This window comes from Anguilla rostrata, chromosome 5, assembly GCF_018555375.3.
Source record: "Anguilla rostrata isolate EN2019 chromosome 5, ASM1855537v3, whole genome shotgun sequence".
In the NCBI taxonomy this organism is placed as follows: domain Eukaryota; kingdom Metazoa; phylum Chordata; class Actinopteri; order Anguilliformes; family Anguillidae; genus Anguilla; species Anguilla rostrata.
Window position 1 is genome coordinate 35,990,613 of NC_057937.1, and position 23,315 is coordinate 36,013,927.

The window sequence follows — 23,315 nt, forward strand, 5'->3', positions numbered from 1 at the left end:
ACCTAACCTGCATGTCTGGATGGTGGGAGGAAACTTAAGTCCCTGGAGGCAACCTGCATGCAAACTCCAATTTGAATCAAGGACCTCCTTGCCGTTAGGCTGCCCACTGCACCACCGTTATTAACCCTCCTGTTATGTTGCGGGTCAAATTGACCCTTTTTAAAGTTTGAAAATTTAGGAAAAATACTTAAAATTATTTTTTCAGTATGAAACTTCTTCTACTGGCCTTAATTAGTGTAATCAACATTCTAAATGAAAATGGTTCATTTCATGTATTTGCAAACCCCCCCTGTATGTTTATATCACCCGGGAACATTTTTGCTGTACCTAAAAAATGAACAGAACAGGAGGGTTAACTAAATCAATTAAATTGCTAAGTCGACCATAGAAATGTGAACGTGTAGAGAAAGAGAGGGACTGCTCTGGACCCTCTGCATACTGCTACATCTGTCAAGCATGGTGGAGACAGTGTGACGGCTTGGGCCTGTATGGCTGCATCTGGAACTGTTTCAACAAAATGACAGGTGAAGTGTACAGAAACCTATTGTCCATCAATATCCTGCAAAATACCACCAAACTCATTGGACTGACGTTTTAGTGCAGAGTCTTTGGTCTTTCGACAATGACACCAGACACAACAAACTTAGCTTCAGGAATAAAAGGTGGAAATGTTTGACATGACCCTGTCCATCACCAGAATTTAACCCCATTGAACATGCTTTTTACTTGCTAAAAAGAGAACTAAAGACTGAAACCCCAGTAAATGCACAACAATTGAGAGACAGTGGTAGAAGCTTGGCAGAGCATCTCAAAGGATAACATTATTTACCAAGTGATGTTGCAGACTCAATGCAGTCATAAATGTAAGGGGTATGCAAAAAAATATTGACCTTGCAAGTTATTAAATCTGTCTAAATCTTGTCCCAATCCTTATGCTGACTTAAAATAGGGGGACTTGACTCATCAAATGATACTGTTGTAATAAAGTTCAATGTCTGCTCATAAAAACCACATGAATTCAATGCAGATATTGTACCTGATATCTGTTACATTATGAGTATTGCGCCTTATCGGACCTGTGTTTTGTAGTTGTTCCAGTGACCTTCAGTATGCACTTACGGTACGTCACTTTGGATAAAAGGGTCTACCAAATTAATGCAGTGTCATGTAACATTGCGGATCTTGCCTCATAGTCATTGTTCACGGAAAAACAACCAATTTGTCTGTCCCAATAATTTCAAATTTAGCTGTATGTAGCAGTCATGTTAAGGAATCACAATTTTTAAAATAATATTTACAATTTCATCCATCCATCCATCCATCCATCCATTATCTATACCTGCTTATCCTGAGCAGGGTCGCGGGGGGTGCTGGAGCCTATCCCAGCGTGCATTTGGCGAGAGGCAGGAATACACCCTGGACAGGCCGGCAATCTATCACAGGGCACACACACCATTCACTCACACACTCATACCGATGAGTAATTTAGGGTCTCCAATCAGCCTACCTGCATGTCTTCAGACTGCGGGAGGAAACCGGAGTACCTGGAGGAAACCGACGTGGACACGGGGAGAACATGCAAACTCCACACAGAAAGGCCCCAAGCCGAAATCCGAACGCACAACCTTCTTGCTGTGAGGCCGCCCTATATTTGCAATTTGATATATATATTTTTTTAAAATCAGTGACTTCAAACATATTTAATACCATTTATCATACCATTATGGACATAAAAATGACGAACGTTTTGCTCATTTTACAATCCTTAGGACACACATAGTTGCTTTTAGCTCCCTCAACTGAGAAGGATTGAGGTGTGTGTGTGTGTGTGTGTGTGTATGTGTGTGTGTGTAGACTTTATATAAACTTGTTGCATTTTTTTATCACAGCTAAAATAATTTTTATGTGAAATGCACATGTTTTGTTTATTGAGTCCTTGAATCCATTACTTTTATTTTAGGAGAACATTTCTTACCAATAGCGACTGTTAAGGAACTTAATGCTTAGTATCAATTGACACTGTTAGTTTATTTTAGTTCATGATAAAAATGGCATTGTAGCTTAAATATGGAATCATGTCCAAATCAGTTCATACGTCACATGACGCCACTAAATTCAGTCCTCCGATATCCCATCATCGCTAGGGCACATCCTTCACTGCCTGGCTCGGCCTTTTTTTGGTCAGATTCAATTCACATAGCCAAGATGGCGGATGCAGATTCGTGGGGTGAGAAATTAAGTTGGGAGTGATTTATTTTGTACTGTTACAAACACAGAAAAATGACTAAAGTTGTGTAGTTTTACTGATAGTGCACATTTGTAACAATTAAGTTTGTTGTGTACTTCCGTAGACGTGGACACGTTCGAGCCGGACGAGCCTGGTGTAAAGACGGCAGTAACATTACTGGACAGATGGGAAGGCGAGGACGAGGATGAAGATGTAAAGGTAGCTAGACTAATAGCTAACGGGCTATGGGTCTCAATCCGAGTGGGACGTTGTTCAACAAAAAGCCGGTACACTGCTTACTGTATATACTCACGCGGGGCACAATGTCTATAGAATATATAAATTCTGGGACTTGCGGGTGAACGGTATAGTTATAGAATAATTCGTTAGCTAACAACATTTGTACCAGGAGCGGTAGGTAACTTGCTAACGTTAGCTAGGCTGTTTTCCTTCTTGTCTGGGTAACTAGCCGAACACTGACAGACGTCAGTCCACAAGCTAGCGTTATCCGACTTAGTCTCACAATCAAGATGGGTTGTCGCGGTGTTTAAATTATATTATCTTTTTGGTAAACGCTGGGTAGGTTTTCTAGTATGAGGAAGGTGTTGGGCCCGAGATAGCAAGCTAGCTAACAGAGCATTGAGAAACTGACAGGCCATGTGATATCTGTAAGAACGCGTGTTTCCAGTTCTAGGCAAACGTGGCAACTTCGCCACAAGAGTTTTGAATAACCTAACAGCTGTTTTGCCTCTAACATTTTCGAAATGAATGGTTGCTTCATGAGCTAGCTAACGTAACTTACATTTTTACATTCGTTTGCTGTGTTGTGTAGCTATTGCTCTGTGATCCCGTTCAAATGACGCGAGCGAGCAACAAGTTACCAGATTTCAGTGCTAGCTTGTAGAAGTTAGCAAACGTTATCAGACGGTTCTGCTCGCGACATTGTTTTCTGTATGCGATTGGCCTCTGTTGTTAACCTAGAAAATATTTTTGTTCATCAACTGTTTTAAACATATCAGGTCTCTTTGCTGCAGTTTTAAAAAATTACACCTTCTCGGTTGTTTTGGGTCATTGCGCGTTAGCTTGCTAGTTAAATGTTGCAACGCTTCAAACAGCTGGTCTCAAGCGTCATGGTGCCTGTAATGTTATCAAACGTATCGGATAACTGAACCTGAGTCCGCTGGGAGCTTTTTGAGAGGGTTTAAAGAGGGGTCATTTTCACGTTATGTGACGGTGACTAGTAGCTTTACAGTATTTAAAGTAATTTTAAATTTGCAACGGAGACTCTGGTGGGATTTTAGTGTGTAACGTGATTCGTGGGGTTTGGTCTTCCACACGTGTAAGGCCTAGGTATTACTCCTGCATTGCATCAGCATTACTGAATATAGAATAGAATATGCAATTTCCAGAACATGCTCCGGCATCTTATTCTCTTTTTCTGCTTTGGCAATCTGCCCACATCTGTCCTCTGTTGCTCTTGCCGTTTCTCTCCAAAATGTGGAAAGCAGTCTTTGTTTTCTTCCTGTCCAGAAACCTCCCTGTTTGAGGCCCATTGGGGCCAGTGTGGCAGAAATGCCCAGCACAGCCTTTTTCAGCAGCTGCCCCCTGAGCATGACTTGTTGGTGTATTCTGAATCTGTCAATGCAATGAGGCTCCCCAGTGTCACATTGATTTCAGGGAATGAAACAAGTCTTTTAGTATTTGGGGTTTTTTGTGTGACATCGGCTCATTCTTGATACTTTTCCATTCATATGTACTGGGGAGTTCTGTTTCAATTATCTGAAGTCCAGACTTTACTCATGATAATATCCCCCTTCCAAACAGTATAATTGAAAATGACCCCATATTTTTGGAATTGGGGTTACTCGTCCAAATATTGTTGAACCCTTTCCAAAGCGAAGACGTTGTTATTTTTATTATTTATTTATGGGTATAAAGTTGTTTAGTTTGCCTTATTTAATGTGTAACAACACTGTTTATTTTTATATTTTATCCATATGTAATTTTCTACAAATAAATGTTCCTAATAACAATTTTTTAACTTGTTGAAGGTAAACAATGGGGAGAGCATTCTTACAGAATCATCTTTTCCTGTTTCCGGCTTGATGACAGCCAATATTGGCATACATTTAATCATTAACTGAGCCCAGGGTTTTTAATGTCTCACTGAAAGTGATTTTCCTTCTGCCTCCGTTGACACCCTGCACTGCCACAAATGTACCCCAGAGACTTTTTCCATCGCTTACAGAACATTTTGCATTATTAGCCATTTTAAAAATGATTTAACAAATGCCATTCACTGTTATTTGTGTTAAAATTAGGTCCCTGTGTCTCTTCACTCTCCAAGGGTGACAAATTAATTGTTATGCTCAAGAGTGTCCTCCGCAGGTCCTATTAATAACTTTCCCTTTTCTGTTTTTTTCTTCCTTTTCTCCCATCCCCCACACACAGGATAACTGGGATGATGATGAGGATGAGAAACAGGCCTCAGAGAAAAAACCAGGTGAGAACCCAATTGCTAGGCAGCACAGAACCACAAATCGACGCATTCAACAACTGGAGACTGTAAGCAACCAAAACGAATGTTAAAAGTTCTCGCTTTTACAGCAATTCATGGCCACTCTTCATCTCACGTCTCTGTATCTTCCAGAAGTAAAAACAGAAGCGTCACAAAAGAAAAAACTAAATGAGAAAGAAAGGAAAAAACAGGTGGATAAAGTTAGGGTAAGTTTCTTTTGATCACAATAATAAGTAATTTTGAGGTTTGCCATATTCATTTGTGTTCAAATAGTCACTGTGTGTTTGGAGTAAATTGGGGACTGTAATTGACACATTTTGTGTATTTTCAGCAGTTATTTGTAACAAATGTACATTCTACACAGCATTCTGTAGAGCTGAGACTGGGAAATTTTGTAGATCATCTTCCAAAAACAATGCCTTGATGCATTTATGACATGATAGGGAAGCCAGTCATAGCAGGCCAATGTACCGAGCCCTGGCTCTGTACTACACAATATTAGTTTGTAATCAAACTATTCACATGTGGTTAAAGTGAAGATTCTCAGCTTTTATTGAATACATTTTGATTTCACCATGTTGAAATTACATCGCTTTTTATTCATAGCCCCCATTTCATGGCCCCATAATGTATGGAACATATTAATGTTATGTAAATGAAAGTAGTTGTGCTTAGTAATTTGTTGAATATCTTTTGCATGCAATGACTGCTTGAAGTCTGTGACTCATAGACATCACCAGGTACTGAGTATCTTCTCTGGTGATGGTCTTCCAGGCTTGTACTGTGGCCATCTGCAGCTTTTGCTTGTTTTGGTGACACGTTGCCTTATGTTTTCTCTTCAGCATATGAAACGCATGTTCAGTTGGATTGAGATTGGATGACTGACTTGACCAGTCAAAAATCTTAAAGGTTTTGGCTTTGAGAAGCTTTTGTAATACTTTAGTTTGGGATCGTTGTCTTGCTGTCGGATGAAGCAACATCTAGTGGGTTCCGGGACATTTTCTTGAACTTGAGCAGATAAGATGTTTCTGTGCACTTCAGAATTAATTCTGCTGGTATCAGCAGTTACGTCATCAGTGAAGACAAGTGAGCCAGTGTCTGTGGCAGCCGTGCGTGTTGAAACCATAACACGCATAACAGCTGCCTTCGTAACTGCATTACGTAGCCACTAAACTTTGTGGCCATCTCTGTATGTGGCATATTAACCACTAACCGCATTTGGAAAAGAGTGATGTATTTCATTTGTTTAACAGCGTTTACCTCAGCTTGCCCTGCTCCTGAGGGTGCTCTTGCTTTTTAATATATTTCATATTACAATGCCGTATGCCAGATTCCTGAAGTGGGGAGTTTATTCCTAGAGCAGAAAATGTATTTTTGGTAGAACATTCCTGAAGGTGATGATGGCAATTTTTTTGGCTACTCTTCAATTTTTTGTCTATAAGACTATAATTGGAATGTGCATCAGCGTCAGATTAATGATGTAGTTGCTTCTCTTTAGATGTTTGGTGGTTTCTGATATAAATGTGCAGCATGTTGAAAACTGGGGAAAAAGAATACAGTAGAAAACATGTTTCATTCCTGAAGGTGATGATGGCAATTTTTTGGCTACTCTTGATTTTGTTCCTCTGTAGTCTGCCATGTATGCAAATGCAAGTCTTGGTCTAATTCATTAACTGATTATTTTACAAAGCACCATCCAGTGTTCTTATTGTGTAAACAATGCACTGAACAAGTTCTAGCACCGTGGCTGCAACTATAGTGTTGGTTGATTATTTTTTAAAAAGACAAATAAATAAACAAATACAGAGGAGAGAAGTCTGTTTCATGTGGTTATATGGTCACATATGAATGTTCATCCATGCACAGCTTCTTTATTTTCTTTGTTCTTCTCAGCTTGTTTTTTCCCCATCCCTTGTTAGACAGCGACAGCGACAGCGACGGCGACGGCAGAGCTGACGCCAGAAGAAGCAGCGGCAGAGAGACTCAGAGCGAAGCAGCTGCAGGAGGCTTCGGACTTGGAGCTGGCGAATGACGCGTTCGGTAAGGCTCAGGAAGCAAGAAGCATTCCGTTTCAGGGTGGGAGTGTTGAATGTGTTGCAAGTGCAAACCCATTCCCGAAGCATGTTGGCCAGATGGGACTCCAGTCTGGGACAATGCCTCTGCAAATGGACAAGTTTGCATGAACTTACAGAGGAGTTTACTCCAGTAAACCTCTGAATGCATATCATTAATTAATTAATAATTTATGTGGCTAATTAAAACTGAATAGTTTTTGATTTTAATTAATGCACTCATGCCCGTTTCTGTATTCTTTGTGCCCCTTTTTTTTTTTTTTTTTTTTTTTTTTTTTTTTTTGGCAGGCATCACCAATAGTGTCCCAGTAGCGACTGCAGTAACTGGGATTGATGCCCTGAGACCCTCTTCTAAAGACGACTTCACGGATTTGCATAAGTTGCTTAAAGAGAAAATATCTCAGTACGAACGATCTGTGCATTATTCTGGTTTCCTGGAATCGCTGTTCCGTGATCTCTGCATTTCATGTGAGTGACTGATCATGCCAGTTGAGAGACTGCACAAATGGTTCAGTTAAACAGAAAGACTAAAGGTCTTTGGTTATATTTTGCCATGTAATTACTGATGCTTGTTGTTTGCTAAATAGAAAGTTTGACGCATTTAAGAATGAAACTATGTTTAGACGTTTTCTGTGGTTGTTGGTCAGGATGTAATGTTGCTTAGGTTGTTGCAATGCTACATCCAGTCATTGGTTGAAATGCATATGTTCCTGACTATTGGCTTCTGTGTTTGAGTGCTATGGCTCCTTGGTGAACTATGTGAGTCATTAGCATGTATTTTGTTTCCCGCACAGTGGAAGTGGAGGACTTAAAGAAAATCAGCAACTCGTTGACAGTACTACTTAATGAAAAACAGAAACAGGAAAAGGTAAGGTGGTGGAACTGCATGATGTGTGTTTATACTGGTCTATCTTCATTTGGTGTGAAACAAATAAAAAACAATGTTAGATACATTTTTTTCAAATGGGCTCTGTCAGCTGTTTTGAATCGCAGACGTAGTGTTACAGCAGTTTTTTTGTGTGCAAGATTTGTAGTTCTTTTTTCATACGTTGAGGGGAGCCCATGTCCTTATTTGCATGTTTATAATTGGCTTCTTTAAATATTGCTACTATCGTTTCGTAAACGTAAAAATAAGTTTGGTGTAGTGTTGAAAACGTTCTGCAACGTGTTCAGTTTTGGTGGTGTACTCCTGACGTATTAGGAGTTTGGGAGTTCAGATTTCTGTCCTTATTCCGACTCCTTAGCAAAACAAGGCGAAAAAGAAGAAGAAGGGGGTCGTGCCGGGCGGGGGCCTGAAGGCCAAGCTGAAAGACGAGCTGGTGGACTACGACGACTTTGACGGGGGCTACACCCAAGACTACGAGGACTTCATGTGACAGCGGCTGCGCCCTCACCCCTCCACTCGTTCCGCTTCTCTCCTGGGAAGCGCTCCTTCCTCCCCCATCGCCCCGCGGGATCCCCTCATTCAGTCCAGTGCCATCCTGGAAAAGAACTGAAAGACGCATCTCACCCCTTTACTATACCGAATCCGGGAAGGTTAGAATGGCTTTACTGAGAACATTGAACTTCACGTGACTATGTCTCCGAGTAAAAAAGAAAACCCTCACACACACAGAACATAAAGAGATTTGTTCTTCGTTAAGAAAACTAAATACTAAAAGTAACAAGGCCGCGATTTCAGAGTTTGCGTTTTGGAAACGGCTGCACTGGAGTGAAACGCAATGCCTGCAATAAGTAGATAGGTGAAAGTGCAGCATCTTTCGACTTTGGGTTTTACTTCTTTTTCAGAGAATAAAAAAGTGGCCTGTGGTGAAATGGCTCCATAGTATTACTGCAATTACATGGAAATTATCTGGTGTTCTATGCAAATAAAATCAGAGTGTCTTTATCTCATGGGTATTTTTACTTCTCTAGTGGATGGTGTTTACAGGTTCCACAGAAAAGCAATCCTGCATCTATACAATAACTTAGGGTCACCACACGCAAGCCAGAGGATCACATTGGGTCATTATTGTGGATGGCAAATTTTCATGCTTCTTAAGCTGACAATACATGGAAATCAGATGTGGAATAAGATTGCTTATGAAAATGCTTCATAATTTAATGGGCAGCCGCCAGATGAATTGGGGAGGTATTATTTTGTAAAATGTTATGAAATCTTCCTGGCCATCCTCTGGAAACTTTGCTGGAATGTTTTCTTCTTTTTTTTCTTTTTTGGGGACATTGCAGTTGGCAGTACTTTGTAAGAAAATGCTATTTTTTTTGCATGAGGAAAAATATGTTTATATTCATAATGTCTACTACTAATGCTAGCACAGGGGCCTGGGTGTCTTATCAGAACTGGTCTCTGCAACATGGCTTCTGCAGGTTCGTGTAGACTAGGTAAGGATTTGGCGTGTACTCTGAGTGGACGCAGATTCCTCTTTGTGTTGGCTATAACATAAGAGTGGTGCATTGTAGGTTTTCCCTTTTGTTAACATTTGGCAAAATTTGCTGTGTGAATTATGAGGCCTAGATGATGACAATGCAAATGAAGATGGCATCAACAGCGTTTTATAAACATCTAATTTAATAAAATCACTGGTTCAAAAGGAGTGCTTTGTCTGTCCGTATGCTGTTGCGTAGGCAAGTTTTCCTTCTCGTGCTTTTCTTTTTACCAATTTCTGACTGGACCTTGTCCAGTAGTAATGAGCTGTAAAAGGCATGTGTTCTTATCTTTTGGCAGTTTTGTAGATGGTGTGCACAATTAGAAATAGAAATAAACATTTATTTAATGAACAAAGCTAGGGAATGACCCCTATATAGCACAGCAAAAAAAAATTAGCCAAATATACCATAGAAGCTTCCCCCACTGAAACAAGGAGTTGTGCTATTTTTTGTAAACCTTTGTCTGAAGGGGGAAGTATAAATAGACTAGTTAAATAGGATTATGTACAATTAATTGTATTGGTTTCTTTTTTAGGTCTTTCTTTTACTTAAATTGCACTAATATGAAAACACTGTGAGACATTGCCATTGCTCTGAATGTTAAGGACCTAGAATAGTGGTAACAAACGCTATTCCTGGAGATCCTTTTGGTTTTCATTTCAACCCTAACAAAGCACACCTCATTCAACAGCTATGATCTTGCTGAGCTGCTAATTAGTCTACTTAAGTGTGCCAAATAAGGCTTGAAATGAAAACCTGCAGGATGGTAGATCTCCAGGAACAGGGTTGGTTACCACTGACCTACACTATTCAATGCTATAAAATATGTTAGCAAAATATGTTCGTCCAGAAAGTTTTGGTGACATTATACATGGGGTTATACGTACACAATCTTGGACAGATCCCTTTCCATAAAAAGGAAGTATGTAAAGAAACCTCTGAAATTGTACATTTCTTCTGATTTAATTCGGGGATGTAGCAGAATAAGTAGTTCCTCTACTGTTGATAATTGTAATAAATATCCAGAGTATTTACAATTTCAAGTAGTAGATATTACAGTATAATGAAAAGTAAATATAAAAAGAACAATATGAATTTAATTTTTACAAGTTCACACCATGTTATACCCTGGCTTTGATATTCTGAGCAGAATGTAGAGAATAAATTCAGTCTAATGATTGGAGTGTGCTTGGTATTCACATTCTCAAATTTGAAATATGTAGCTCTACATATTTTGTTAAATAGGTGGTTTAAACATAGGAAAAAAGAAACCACATGGGGGAAAAAAACTGGGAGAAAAAAATAGATATTTCCTGTTTTTTTCTCACTGTCTGGGGGCTGAGGGATATCTGAGGGATATCCACCAGCTTTGAACTTTCCTTTCACATCATACTTATTCTGTGCATGACTTCTGATTTTACGTAGTTTGATTGTACATTAACTTGTCCATATTCTGGATGACATTTTTTTTCTGTCAGATAAATTGTAGGGATTCATGCACTATATTTATGCCTGAGTGGACATATGTAAAGAAATTATGTAGTTTGTCATTACAAAAAGAAAAGGATTCAGAGGATGAAACAAAATAGCCAGTTGCTAATTTTGCACAAAGTACAGTACAGTGACATTTGGAATTACATTTTTAAAATGACTTAACTTAACTCATGAAATACAAGGACATTTAAAAAGGAATAGTGAAATGCTAATGTCCCCATGGTAACAGCAACTCAACATACCAAGTCGCCTGTGAATTCTGGGAAAATATGGAGCCCAAATTCTAATGTGAACTGCTGTGTGTCTTAGTTTGTATAAATTGAACTAATGGATTGTTGCCCAGGAAGCCTGGACAGTTTCTAGGAGTAAGAAAGGGTAGTCCATTCCCCCGACTTGGTAAACTGACTTAACCAAACGACTCAGCCCGAGGGACCCAGTTAAAACTTCACACAGCCTAGGAAGCTTGTCCCAAGGGCTAAGCCTGGGGAATCAGTTCCAGGTGCTCAGTCCACAGACTCATCCCAGATACTTGAGACTTGGAGGGACTCAGGTTCTACTGCGTGTGAGTAATGGGTTTCGGGTGCTACGTCTGCGGCTGCTGCGGGCCGAGTTTAGGCCTTCTCTCTGCCTCCTACGGCCCCTCCCTGTCTGTCCAGTGCTGACCAGCGATTGCCCTGGGGAGTTCTGCAGAGACTGGAAGAAGCTTTGCCGGGTCGCCTGTCGGTCAGCGCAGGTGAAGGTGAGAGCCACGCCCTCATTACTCTTCATGACTCTCGAGGCACCGTCAGAGGTGCCATCGAAACAGCGGCCTAAAGCGATTTCTTTGGCTGTGCGAGGGTCCTGGTCGGTCACTGTGTAGATACCATAGTTGTGGCCTAGGGGGTCGAGTGGCGCAAGCATGGTGAACTCGTTGGTGTCGTTGTTGACAGCAAGTGGCAGGTGATTGACAAGGTACTCCTGCAGCATGGAGTCCACTCTGTCCCGCCTGCAGCTGCCTTGTGGAATCACCTTCACCAGGGTGCGATCCACTCGATCCTGGTCATAGAGCATCCCACTACACTTGAACTCCAGGCAGACAGCAGAGATGGAGGACTTGTCCATGTCACGGATGCTTCGCGCATCACGGATGCCATAGAGCTGGCCCACAGTTCTTGGGTGGGTGCCACCCATGTTACGTGAGCGCACATTTATCTCATGTGGACCATTGATCTTGACCTTGATGTAGCAAGCCCTGTACTCCATCGGCTTAGGCCACCAACTCAGGTAGTCCTCTGTCCAGCTCATGGGGTCATCCTCGTTGAAGGGTACTGTGTTGTAATCATACCGATCCCCCTCCACCCTGTAGAAGCGGAAGTGTCCATCACTAAACGGGGCTTCCTCACATTTCTTCAGGTTATCGAAGGAGTAAATTGGGCCATCGCCTTCTTCAGCTGTGTTGGGGCCAGGCTTTGCCACATTGATGCTGAAGGCAGTCTTCTTCACCTTGGAGTCTTCATGGTCTGTCCTTCTGTAGTTGAGCTTTCCAAGGTATGGTTGTGGCACTCCAATGGTGTTGGGGTTGAACTTGGGGGCCGACGCGGCAGCTTCCAGCTCCTCTCCACCCATGTTGGCCATGACGTAGGCCGAGTATGCGTCTACCTTCTGGTCATCACAAAATGCAGGCAGGCAGGCACCATTAGGACCTGTGATGACACTGTCAAATCTACCCCAGGATCGTGGGTTGGACGAAAATCCTGGTGTGGGCTCCATGTTGATCAAGGTCACCACAACCCCCTCCACCTGCTCACTGGGCATAAAGCGGTCACTGCGAAAAGCCCGAACCTTCACGTAGCAGCGCCTGTTCTCTGGAACATCCAGGTTGAACAGCCTCCTCTCTCTGATCTCCATGTTCCCAATGAGGAAGGTCCTCTCCTCTCGCTTTCCTCGTTGCTTCTTCTCGGTGTGGAAGTCTCCCTCTTCCTCCCACAGGCCAGTGTCAGGGTTCAGGGACCACAGCTTCATGGAGCTCAGGTGCTCAGGCATCTTCACCTGGGCGGCATCCAGTAACACCTTCACCTCACCCACATTAAGGGGCTCGTCTGCCTCTTCATCTCGGAAGTCCACAGAAAACATGCCGTAAGTCCTCAGTGGCAGCACGTCACCCTCCTCGCCAACGTAGTTGAGGTCGCTTTGCGCTGCGGTTGCTGTGGAGATATCTCTGGGGTCTAAGAAGGTGACGCTGGCCTTCACATTGCCCGTGAACACCTCACCATTCCCACGGAAGAAGGAATTGGGTGGGATTTGGATCATGGCCATGGGGTCCTGATCTGCCACTTCTCCCAGCAGAAGGGTATTCGTTTCTGTTGACTGCAGCATCACAGGTGGTTTCTTCCTCAGCAACCTCACCTCATGGTATACGGCTCCCCCCTTTTTGTTGAATGGCAGCACCTTGGTGGTGTTCACAAACTTTTGCATGTGGTCCACGAAGGTCAGCACCAGCCTGTCCATGTCATGAGGCACTTGAATGGAGAAGGTGCCCTTGTACCCAGTGCGGCTGATCCGTACGCCATTCATGAAGATGTGCCCGAACCTCATGGGCTCCCCATTGTCTGCCGCCAGAGCTCGTCCTCGCACGACGGCTTTGGTGTCCACACACTTCTTGCAGCCACACTGGGTGACCACCATAGTGGGCAGCTGGTACCCTTGGCAAGAGATCTGCCGCTCCTCCATTTTGGACACACCACAGCAGTATGATACGGAGTCTTCGCACCGGATCCCGTTGCCCTGGTGTCCAGTGCATGTTGCCACAGGACATTTTCCCACGTCATAGTAGAAAGAGCTACTCTTGTTCTGGTAGCAGTCATGAGGCAGCCGGATAAGGTGAGAATCAGGCTTAGGGTTGCAGGAAGGAGCCTCAGGACCTGGTAGGAATGCGGTTGAATCATAACAAAACAAACACGTGTTACCATAGTTACCATTATCATTGTTACCATTTTATTAATATTATTCTTTGACAGTGTCTCATTTCTCTGTTGTTTGCAAGATCCAGTAGTGAGTTCTGAAGCTTACAGTCAGTGCTGTGCAAATTGAAAGTACTGAGAATTTTCAACAGAACTTTACCAACTGAAATATATAATCATATTAATTTAGTTTTTTCTTGAATATTTGACAAAACATATTGTATTCGAATTAGCTGGTGTCTAAAGGGTTAAAATGCTTCACAAAATTATTTGACCCAGGTCTGCATAAGGTCCTCGGCATCAAAGGCAGGTATATTGTAATATACAACCCCCCTTCTTTATTTGCACTGAGTAAAGAGGGTGAAGTGACTTGCCACAGCATACCTATGACAGTGAGAACAGCTGGTTTGGATTTGATGGCTCCTCCCTTGTTGCTGGCTCGGCAGTAGTACTCCCCAGCCTGGTCCATACGCAAGTTCTTCAGCACTAGAGTGCCATCATTAGACATCTGCGTGCCCTTCAGCAGAGTGCCATTGTGAAACCTGCAAGCATGCACACACACAAAGCAGTGGGTGAAAAAGTCAAAAATGGCTGTACGTGACACGTGACACACTGTAAATATAAAACTAATTTCATTCAATTTGTGGAAGTCTGTGTAATCTAAACGGATGGTTTTTAAGTAATCACGTATGTGCATTTCTGTTTGTTCATCAACAGTTAAACTTTTTTTTGAACTGTTGATGAACAAAAAGAAGAAATTAAGTGGAAATGATAACATTTGATGGCGCAGCCATGCAGCCACGGCTGTTGCCTGTGTCCACAGCATCAGTCAATTTTTGACAATTGAACAAAAGGTCATTTTTCAGTATGTCTCAAGAACAATGCAGAAGCGCTCTCAGTAATAGTGAAATAATATGTGTCACACATTCCATGATGGCTAGCCTATACAGGCTAGTAAGAGACACTTATCAGTTGGTCACTATCACTAAGTAGACTGCCTTACCACTGGTACTGGTCAGGTGGGGGGGTGCCTCCCACTTTGCAGCAGAAGGAAGCGGTCTGGCTCTCCCTCCTGGCTTTTGGCTCAGGGTTCTGGAGGATGTGTAGTTTCCCTAGGTGGGGCATAGAACATGCATTCATGCAGTCCACAAACACTAGCTTGCCATTGTTACACTTAATTAGAATTTACTTGCACGATTAGCCGAGCCACCTTGAGGTGACAAAGCTGGGACTGCATGAAAAGCACTGAAGTCCCTCAGTTCAGAAAGCGGCCCTTAATTAGCATCAGAGGACTAGATAGTATTCATGGGATACTATGCCTGTTGCATTATCAATAGCTTCTCAGATTTTAAAAAAATTGTTGAATGGCATGCAAGATGCTTACGACAAACATTTTATATTTGAAATATTGTGTAAGCAAAGGTGGCAGCATCAGATATTTTACTGAACTGTGGTTATACTGGTTTGTTTGGCATGCTCAACTTCTCTAAAAGCAATATGAAGATAAAAGCAAATAAGGAAAAAAGAAACTAATACTTTAATTAAATGTTAATTTTATACCAATGGAGATGTCTCTAGAGGGCACTTCAGCAGCCCTGCCTCATCCACATAACACGGGAATCACAGCTTGTCAATCCATAAGAAGCTCAAACAGCTCATTTCCCACATATTTGGAAAACATATTAGTAAGTCTAATCGAGCTTCTATCTCATTTTGATATGGATATAATCATTTACAGTATGTCGACAGTCCATTCATTTTTTTCAAACTCCAATAACTGCTGAAGAAACATTGTTCAGCTCTAGCTTCCTGTGTGCCTGATTGCAGCTATAATCAGTCATTATGTGCTGATTTTGATCTGATTTTTGACTGTAAAGCTATTTTTTCCTAAAATAATCAGCAAACCTCACTTTCTGCATAAAGATGGTCCTTCCTTATTTTTATTTATTCATTCACCTGTGACCTTTCATTTTCCCCACTCTCTGCTTTTCTATTTACAGCTGTGCTATGTTGCTGTCTGCTTGGCAGCTGGCCTCTCTGCTGTTACCTGCCCTGTCCAGCTTGACGTGGAGTACGGAGGTGCGTTCGGCACTGCGGGGCACAGTGACGATGAGGGGGGCGTGTTTCGGCAGCCTGACGAGCAGGCTGCTGTTCCCGTCGGGGCAGATGCCCGGGATCCGGAAGTGGCCGTTATGGTCGGCGACGGTGAGGAGCTTGGGGGCGACGCCAGGGCGGAAGAGAGAAGCCCCGGGGGCGGGAAGACCCCCCGCGCTGCGAACGGAGCCCAGCAGGAGGTGGTCCTCACACATGCAGGCGTCGCAGTCCGCGTTCACCCTGCCTGTTTCACAGCGCATGGAGCACACTGCAACGGCAACAACGGGGGACCCGCATTGATCTAAAGCCGAGTCTTATTCAAATCTTATCCTTTACAGCGCCGAACCAAAGTCAAAGCACTGTGAGGGATTAAAAAAAGTGAACCAAAGTCACTGGTGGAGGCAGGGCTGAGGTTCCCCTTTTCATTGTAATGCAGTTTTAGATCATGACAGTGCTACATAAATGCAATCCGTTATTGCTAAGCCAGTTTTTAGTCTTATCCCAGATGAGCTAGTGTGGGTACAGGCATGTTTTAGCTCAGCACTAAAACATCTTATTCAACAAATAAAGTCATGATTGTAAACCAAGGTTCATAGAGTAGTTGCTTTAGGTGTTTCAGACATAGGCAATGAAAAGGAAAAGCAATTCTCAACGGCACGTTTTCACTCTTTATAAACAAAGGCCTGTACCGACACTGGACGTTCTTGGATATAGTTGGTCACCCATGACCTATAGTAGTAATGCACTGTATTTATATAGTGTATTTCATAATCTGACAGTACTTTACAATGAGAGGGGGAAACTCACCTATGATGCATCCAAATACATTTTGATAAATTCTCTCTCTACATGAATCTACATCCACCAATGGCTAGCATCCATTTTGGATGAATTATCACTCTTAGTGTTTTGTGCTTGTTCGGAATAAAGTGTATTTTTTTGAAAGAATGAATAGGAGAACACAAAGTTTCTCAGTACCATGGCACGCTGGTCCTTTGCACATTCTGCCTTCCACAGTGGGGCCAATGCACTGCTGCTCCCACTGGTGGGAGTGTGCATTGCATCTCCTGGAGCGCACCTGCACGGCTTCCTGGCCACACTTGGCAGGGCACTGGGTCCAGTCTGACCAAGGGCCCCACGCACCCCGTACCACAGACCCAGAAGCTCCTGGAGGCAAGAAAAATCATTTAATTATTCTTTCCATATACAATTGATTACATGGGTCCCAGTGTGTCTTGAGTACTTATGTTTCTGTTACTTTTAAATACTTTCTGCATTTCATTACTGTAAAATGATGACACCTCTTCATATTTAATAGGTCTGGTATAAAAGTGAGACCTGCCTTTTGGCTTGTGTCAAAGTGTGATGTTTTACCTCCAGCAAATTTATAATCATGTGTCTTATGTCTGATAATTGTGAATGTTTTTGTGAACACTGGGTGGTGCTATTCAAGAGAGAAATGCCCCCATCTGCTGTCTGAAATGAAAAATGACATGACAGGTCTGATTTCACAAACACCCATTATATGTGTGTATTGCCATGTCCCTCGCTCATAACAAATCTAGCTTTCTGCCAGAGATTTTTAACACCAGTTCAAGTGGGCTGCAGTGTCTGCAGATATTTGCAGTTTTCTTTCAATCAGCAGCTAAATTAGGTCTTGGAAACAAGGTGCTGAACAGTGATAGAATTTTAGCACTTTACTGGAAACCAACAGACATTGCAACCATCTAGGATTTGATCTGGAGATCCCTGCTCTAATCTAGGGGCATCCAATCTTATCCAAGAAGGGGCAATGTTGCTGCAAGTTTTTATCCTTGCCCAGAATTAAATCACGTTACTCAATCAAGTAACTCAATGGAAAACATGTAACTCAATCAACTCATTATGATCAGTGTTAAAGAAAGTGTCATAAGCTGAAACAAATGAATCTACTGCTGGGGTAGAAAGAAAGTTTGAAGCCGCACTGGCCCTTCTTGGATTAGATTGGACACTGCGCTCTACTGCTCTAGACAGTGACAAAATAACGAGCCTTGATTGGTTGAATGGCATGTCCTTATCATCAAAATCTCACACGTTCTCTCCGATCCTCACAGACTGACCTGTGGGACACAGGAACCGCACGGCGTAGTTGGAGCAATTGCGTCCGGCGGGCTGCTCGGCGTTGGAGCACCAGAACCCGATGGCGGGGTCGGTGTGCACCCGCTCCCCGGTGCTGTGGGCCGGCTTCCAGTCGGTGGTGCGGGCCTCCAGCGCCTTCGGCGACTCGCACACGCGGTCGCGGTAGTAGAAGCGGATGGCGTCCAGCTGCTCGTAGTCCCCCCGGCCCCCGGGGTGGTCCACGTTGAACCAGGTGCTCCACTCGTACTCATCTGTACAGACAGACCGCGGAAAGGCAATGCTCAATGGCACTTTTTCACTCTACGTCATAAGAAAGGTAGGTTTGTACTTTAGGACATTAATTTAACTTAATTCACTGAAACTGGCCAATCTTCAGTGGGGATTTTTCAATAATAAATTTCAATTCATTTTCTGGATTGACACCATTGAAATGAAATTGACCTCATGGTTATAAGTACTATTACAAGTACAGTGCTCCACAGTGCTATTCATTATTATAAGGATGTGATTATACTGGTTAAGTGCTCTTTATTTTCCTTTGTCAAAGGCACTCATTTGCTGGGTCTCTGATGCCTTCAATTTCATCCTTGAACTTATTATGAATTCTCTCTCTTGTAGAGAGCAAAAAGGGAAGAAATAAGTACTAGTTTAATAAATGAGTTTTTTATATGGGCTTGTGTACAGAGAGAGACTAACCTTCAGAATGATAAAGAGTGGGATTGTTTTGCCTTGTGTTTCTCAAACCTCTCTGCCGCCCCCCTCTCCGTGTCCCTGTGGATCACATGTGGCTCTTAGTCACTGAGCCCCACCAGACATAACTGTGAAACCACACACCCAGCTGTACCTTTTGGAACCACCTCAGATATGACACGGCTCCCTTTAAACATTGAAACGTTTTTGTTAATAGGCAGCTGACCAAAATCTTTGGGTTGAAAATATGCACATTAACGGTTAATCGTGAGGCTAATGTCAATGCTGACCAAATGCTTCAGCAGAGCAATTAGGAAATGGCCCTCATGGGCCTATTCTCAGCTGCTAACAATTAGCTCCCTCTTTGAAAGGCTTTCAGACAATCAGCGGCTGTCATCAGTTTAGTTTTCGCCTTTTGTTTTAATTTCATAATAATCCATCAACTGACAATGATGCAGTTTGATCATGAGAATGCAGATCAAGCAGCTTGGACTGATCCTGCAGTCCCTCACTCCCCCACTCCTTTCTGAATGACTAATGTTTGGGTTTGCAGAACAACAGCATGCTACAAGGACTGGCTTTGAATATGTTGAATTACTGTGAAAGGTTTAACTGTGTTACATTACTGGAACTGGCTTAACTGTGCTGAATAGCTGGGGCAGGCTAACTGTGCTAAATTACTGTGAGAAGTTTAGCTGTGTTACATTACTGGAACTGGCTTAACTGTACTGAATAGCTGGGGCAGGCTAACTGTGCTAAATTACTGTGAGAAGTTTAGCTGTGTTACATTACTGGAACTGGCTTAACTGTACTGAATAGCTGGGGCAGGCTAACTGTGCTAAATTACTGGGACATGCTGGGACTAGCGTAACTGTGCTAAATGACAACTGTGTCTAGAGATAATGCACTAGAAGAGCATTAATGGGGAACACCTCCTTCCTGATGAAGAAGTCATAGGTGTGACAAGGCACTTCCTCTCCACGAGCGAGTGTGAGACTGAACACACAATGGCCTTCTGTTTAGAATCAGTTCCACAGACTGAACTGTGACCAGGCAGCTGTTTGTATCCTTCACAAAACCTGGAATTTGGAAAACCGTTTTTCACAATTTGAGTGGGAGCGACTGGCTTGGAGCTCAGAGACTCTGATGCTGTGAGCACACGAAGTGCCTGAGGCCAATAACTGCCAACACCATAATGATCATTTTCTCTCCATTAATGTTTCTCATTATTAAGGTTAGGCAAGAAAAGCATTTCTTCTCCTCAAAGCCTCTTAAAAATGGCTGAACTTGAATCATTCAACTCCTCTCATGCATGTCCCTCTACTTGATCCACTTCTGTGCAATAATGCAATAATGTGGGATTTTTAATAATACGGTCATTTTGTGGAGCTAATCGTTGTTGTAATCATGCCTTGTGCATGATCCAATCCATCTGTTGCCAACTGGACAATGTGCTGTAATGATGTATTCTTGGCCAGACTCATAATGTGAAAACAAAATAATAGTGATTATATCTGTAGTTTAGGTCGACTGGTGGGGCGGTGGGAATTGCTATTGTTATTATGAAAGGGAACTTAAATCATTTTACCATAAATTAACAAATATATTTTTGTATTGTTTTAGATGAGATAGATGTAATGTAGATATTTCATCTAAATATATTTAGCTGCTGATGATGATGATAATGATGAAGATTGTTATTATTATTATTATTATTATTATTATTATTAGTAGTAGTAATAGTAGTAGTAGTATTTTGAACATATTTTGTGTTATGGGCAAACAATGATCCAAGATGAATTGAGATGATCTCTCCTCATCAGTAAATGTGTGGTCGTTCTATATGGCTGTGGTTTGGAGGTGTTGTTGGAACCGGATTTGTGCTGCGACAGACCTTGTGCCCAGGTGCAGGACATTACTCCCAGGATGAGTAAAGCCCTCAGTGACAGGGTGTTCATCCTTGCTTTCCGCTGTCACCTCTGACCTTTGACCTCTGATCTGTGGCAATGACCCTCACGCACCAGGCCCTCAGAATGCTAATTATAGCGTGGCAGCAGATCTCCTGCGAAACAACAGAGAAGCGGAATGGCCGTCAGCAGGCTTCACGCTGGATGCCATCGAAAACATTTCAGTGTAAAAATAACTTGGGTGCAGACCACTTTTCTTTAATTACCGTGGGTATTTGTTTTCAAACAGTGCATTGAAAGAAAATTAAACTTATTGCTAGGCATTTATGAAAGTATGAAACACAAGGTCAAAGAGAAACTTCTGGGAATTACTCACAGGATTCTCAAGGTAGGATAATGCAGTGCAGATTTAGTGCATTTAATGTTTTCATGAGGAATCTATTAGGGACCTAAGTGTATTTCAAGCAAATATCAACATCTAAGAGCTTTATCACCTGTCTTCCCAGGCAAGTGAAAGATCTGTAAAAATACTTTGGGAAGTTTGCAAGGGCTCAGTTCCTGGAATGCTGTTTCCATTCAATAAACTGCACAGTATAAACACGGACAGAAGTTTGTCACCATGCTATAAAACTTTACTCTTTTGAAGTACACACACATCAGAGTTTAGGTGTATATGAACCTACAACACAGTGCAATAAACATTGACCCACACACAAATGAATTTATAGTAAATATGTCCCAATATTAAGAATGCTATATTGGTTTAAGGATAATCATTGCAGATGAATGCATAAGAATAAACCAATAAGTCTTTAGTGACATAACTGTCGCGTGAGCAGCATGCAGACTGGAATTGCTCCTCTGTGTTTGGACTGGAAAGTCGGCTACACACAGGCTTAAGAATGGAAAACATGTTAAAGATGTTAATTGGACCCCTTTCAAATATCACATCTGTCAGAGTCATCACTGCGTCAAGGGAATCCTAAAATTTCTCACTGCCCATTCACAAAAATCAGACCTAAACAGACTTGTGCAATCCCTCCTAGTACATGCATGTATACACTCACACACACACACAAGCTTAATTTCTCTCTCATTAATAAACATTCCCATAACCAGTTAAAGGAAAACATTTCCACTGCGTTGGCATCACATAACATCAAATAACATCTTTTGGAATTATATGTGCAAAATATTATTTAAACAAATTTAACCACAATTGCAAAAAAGTAAAGTGAAAGTAAAAAAGATTTTATATAGCAAGGCAAACTATTAAATCAACAGACCAATTCTTTGTTGTTGTTGTTTTTTTGCAGAGCTTAATGTTAGAGATACAAGGTACATGGTGTCTGTGTGTCAGGAAAAGAGTAGAACATTGAAGAGCCAACCTGAGTCTTACCCCAGCAAGTGCCTATGTCCGGGATGAGGAGCAGCAGCTGTTGTGAGCGTGTGTTCCCCCCTGCTCTCTGCCTGTCTCTTTTATAGCGCTGCACGGAGCCCTGGGGTTGGCCCCGTGCTGCTCGACGGAACCCAGATGAGAGAGATCGGGGAAACCGCAACGGTCTGTACACATTCCTGCGTGCAGTCCTGAGGTCCTCGCTCATCGGCTGTAAACGCTCGGGCAGAGAGACACACGTCTCTCAGCCGCGCAAGGGTGTGGCACAGGTGCGTACGGGTGTCTGTGTCAGTACGATTACTTGGCTCGGGATTACAAAAGAGTGCTTGGTGTAACGTTGCAATGAGATTAGGTGTGAGAGAGAAGCTTTATTGCCCTTGAAGGGAAATTTGTCTTGGACAAATGTTGCATTGCAAAAGATGTGTGAGCTCATACACATGATACACATTTTCAGTTTCATAGTACACATAATACATTTAGTACCCTTGGGCCAGGTGGCACTAGGTGGCATTTTGAGGAGAATGCCTCCTCCTCTCCTCCCTGGCCAACCATTCCCCACGGAATCCTTACTAACACAAGAATAACAACAAATACAACTGAGAGTGGAAAAAAGCACCACAAGCATGCATTCCTTCCTGTGTGGGAGTATAAAGGTAGGACAAATGGCTCATTTTATATATTTATATTTGAGGATTTAATAGTTCTGCATTCTGCGACATTAGCAAACAGTGACATCACTGAAGTCACCTTGAATAATCATTTGCATTACAGGCCTGGAAGGTTGCTAATCCAAACAAACAGCATGTGAGTAAACACACTGACTAGTGGACAGGCGACACTTTGATTGATAAGGATGTGTTAACCATCCTTGCCACAGACATTGTGACGAAGATTTGGAGCCACTATCCACCAAGAATAATGCAATGACCAATGGTAACATTAAAAGTTAAAAACCATGTCCGCGTGCCTCCTCCAAACATTTGAGGTCACATCAGGCTTCTGAAAGACATCCATGGTGTCAGGAGTTCATTGAGCAAAAAGATGAACCAGTTACCTCAAATGTATGGTGTCAGTAGCATGGCAGGGAGCAACTGGGCTTATGGTCTGTTTTCCTGTGTTGTGAAGATTGAAAAGATCATATAATGAGGTGCTGGATTAGGATACCACAAGATTTCTCTTTTTATGTGTTTTTCAGTCAAATGTTCAACTGTGTACATGTAACATATGTTATATATTTTTATGCTGCTGGTAATGAGAAAGAGAGCATTATCCACACAGCCAATCTCTACAGTAGACTAAACTGAATCAGGTTACAATAGCACGTCTACCAGTTTCTAGCTTCAGGCAGTTGAAACCAGTCACTTACCACCTGAAAGCTACAAGCACATAGGGACAGCTGTTTTATTTGAAATTTCAGCTGAATCTAATTAGAG

At 42.3% G+C, this 23,315-nt stretch overlaps 2 protein-coding genes across 5 annotated transcripts; one reads left to right on the top strand and one right to left on the bottom strand.

Annotated features, from left to right (window-relative positions):
- The first annotated feature begins 2,079 nt into the window (after positions 1–2,079).
- On the top strand, positions 2,080–8,705 carry eif3jb (eukaryotic translation initiation factor 3, subunit Jb). 3 transcript variants are annotated; one of them, XM_064336000.1, is made up of 8 exons: positions 2,080–2,227; positions 2,352–2,446; positions 4,679–4,730; positions 4,878–4,959; positions 6,691–6,785; positions 7,106–7,285; positions 7,612–7,685; positions 8,062–8,705. In XM_064336000.1, exons 1-8 carry the CDS (start codon positions 2,101–2,103, stop codon positions 8,191–8,193), a joined length of 837 nt encoding a protein of 278 aa, XP_064192070.1. In that variant the 5' UTR covers positions 2,080–2,100; the 3' UTR covers positions 8,194–8,705. The 3 variants fall into 3 exon arrangements, with proteins under 3 accessions (XP_064192070.1, XP_064192069.1, XP_064192068.1); XM_064335999.1 differs by having other exon boundaries at positions 4,878–4,955; positions 6,675–6,785; XM_064335998.1 differs by having other exon boundaries at positions 4,878–4,951; positions 6,665–6,785.
- Positions 8,706–10,183: 1,478 nt separating this feature from the next.
- cilp (cartilage intermediate layer protein, nucleotide pyrophosphohydrolase) lies at positions 10,184–22,031 on the bottom strand. 2 transcript variants are annotated; one of them, XM_064335996.1, is made up of 9 exons: positions 21,886–22,031; positions 20,474–20,641; positions 18,586–18,660; positions 17,871–18,140; positions 16,750–16,938; positions 15,725–16,039; positions 14,681–14,789; positions 14,062–14,219; positions 10,184–13,638 (listed from the first exon to the last, which is right to left on the bottom strand). In XM_064335996.1, the coding sequence occupies exons 2-9, from the start codon at positions 20,535–20,537 to the stop codon at positions 11,285–11,287; spliced, it is 3,534 nt and encodes a 1,177-aa protein (XP_064192066.1). In that variant the 5' UTR covers positions 20,538–20,641; positions 21,886–22,031; the 3' UTR covers positions 10,184–11,284. The 2 variants fall into 2 exon arrangements, with proteins under 2 accessions (XP_064192066.1, XP_064192067.1); XM_064335997.1 differs by having other exon boundaries at positions 21,875–22,031.
- Between the last annotated feature and the right edge of the window lie 1,284 nt (positions 22,032–23,315).

Coding starts and splice junctions, on each gene's coding strand:
- cilp (XM_064335996.1), bottom strand. CDS start 20,537: ATGAACACCCTGTCACTGAGGGCTTTACTCATCCTGGGAGTAATGTCC. Junction 16,939..17,870: donor GCGGTTCCTGTGTCCCACAG/GTCAGTCTGTGA, acceptor TCTTGCCTCCAG/GAGCTTCTGGGTCTGTGGTA. Junction 16,040..16,749: donor CAAAGGACCAGCGTGCCATG/GTACTGAGAAAC, acceptor TTGCCGTTGCAG/TGTGCTCCATGCGCTGTGAA.
- eif3jb (XM_064335998.1), top strand. CDS start 2,101: ATGACGCCACTAAATTCAGTCCTCCGATATCCCATCATCGCTAGGGCA. Junction 6,786..7,105: donor GCTGGCGAATGACGCGTTCG/GTAAGGCTCAGG, acceptor TTTTTTTGGCAG/GCATCACCAATAGTGTCCCA. Junction 7,286..7,611: donor CCGTGATCTCTGCATTTCAT/GTGAGTGACTGA, acceptor TTTCCCGCACAG/TGGAAGTGGAGGACTTAAAG.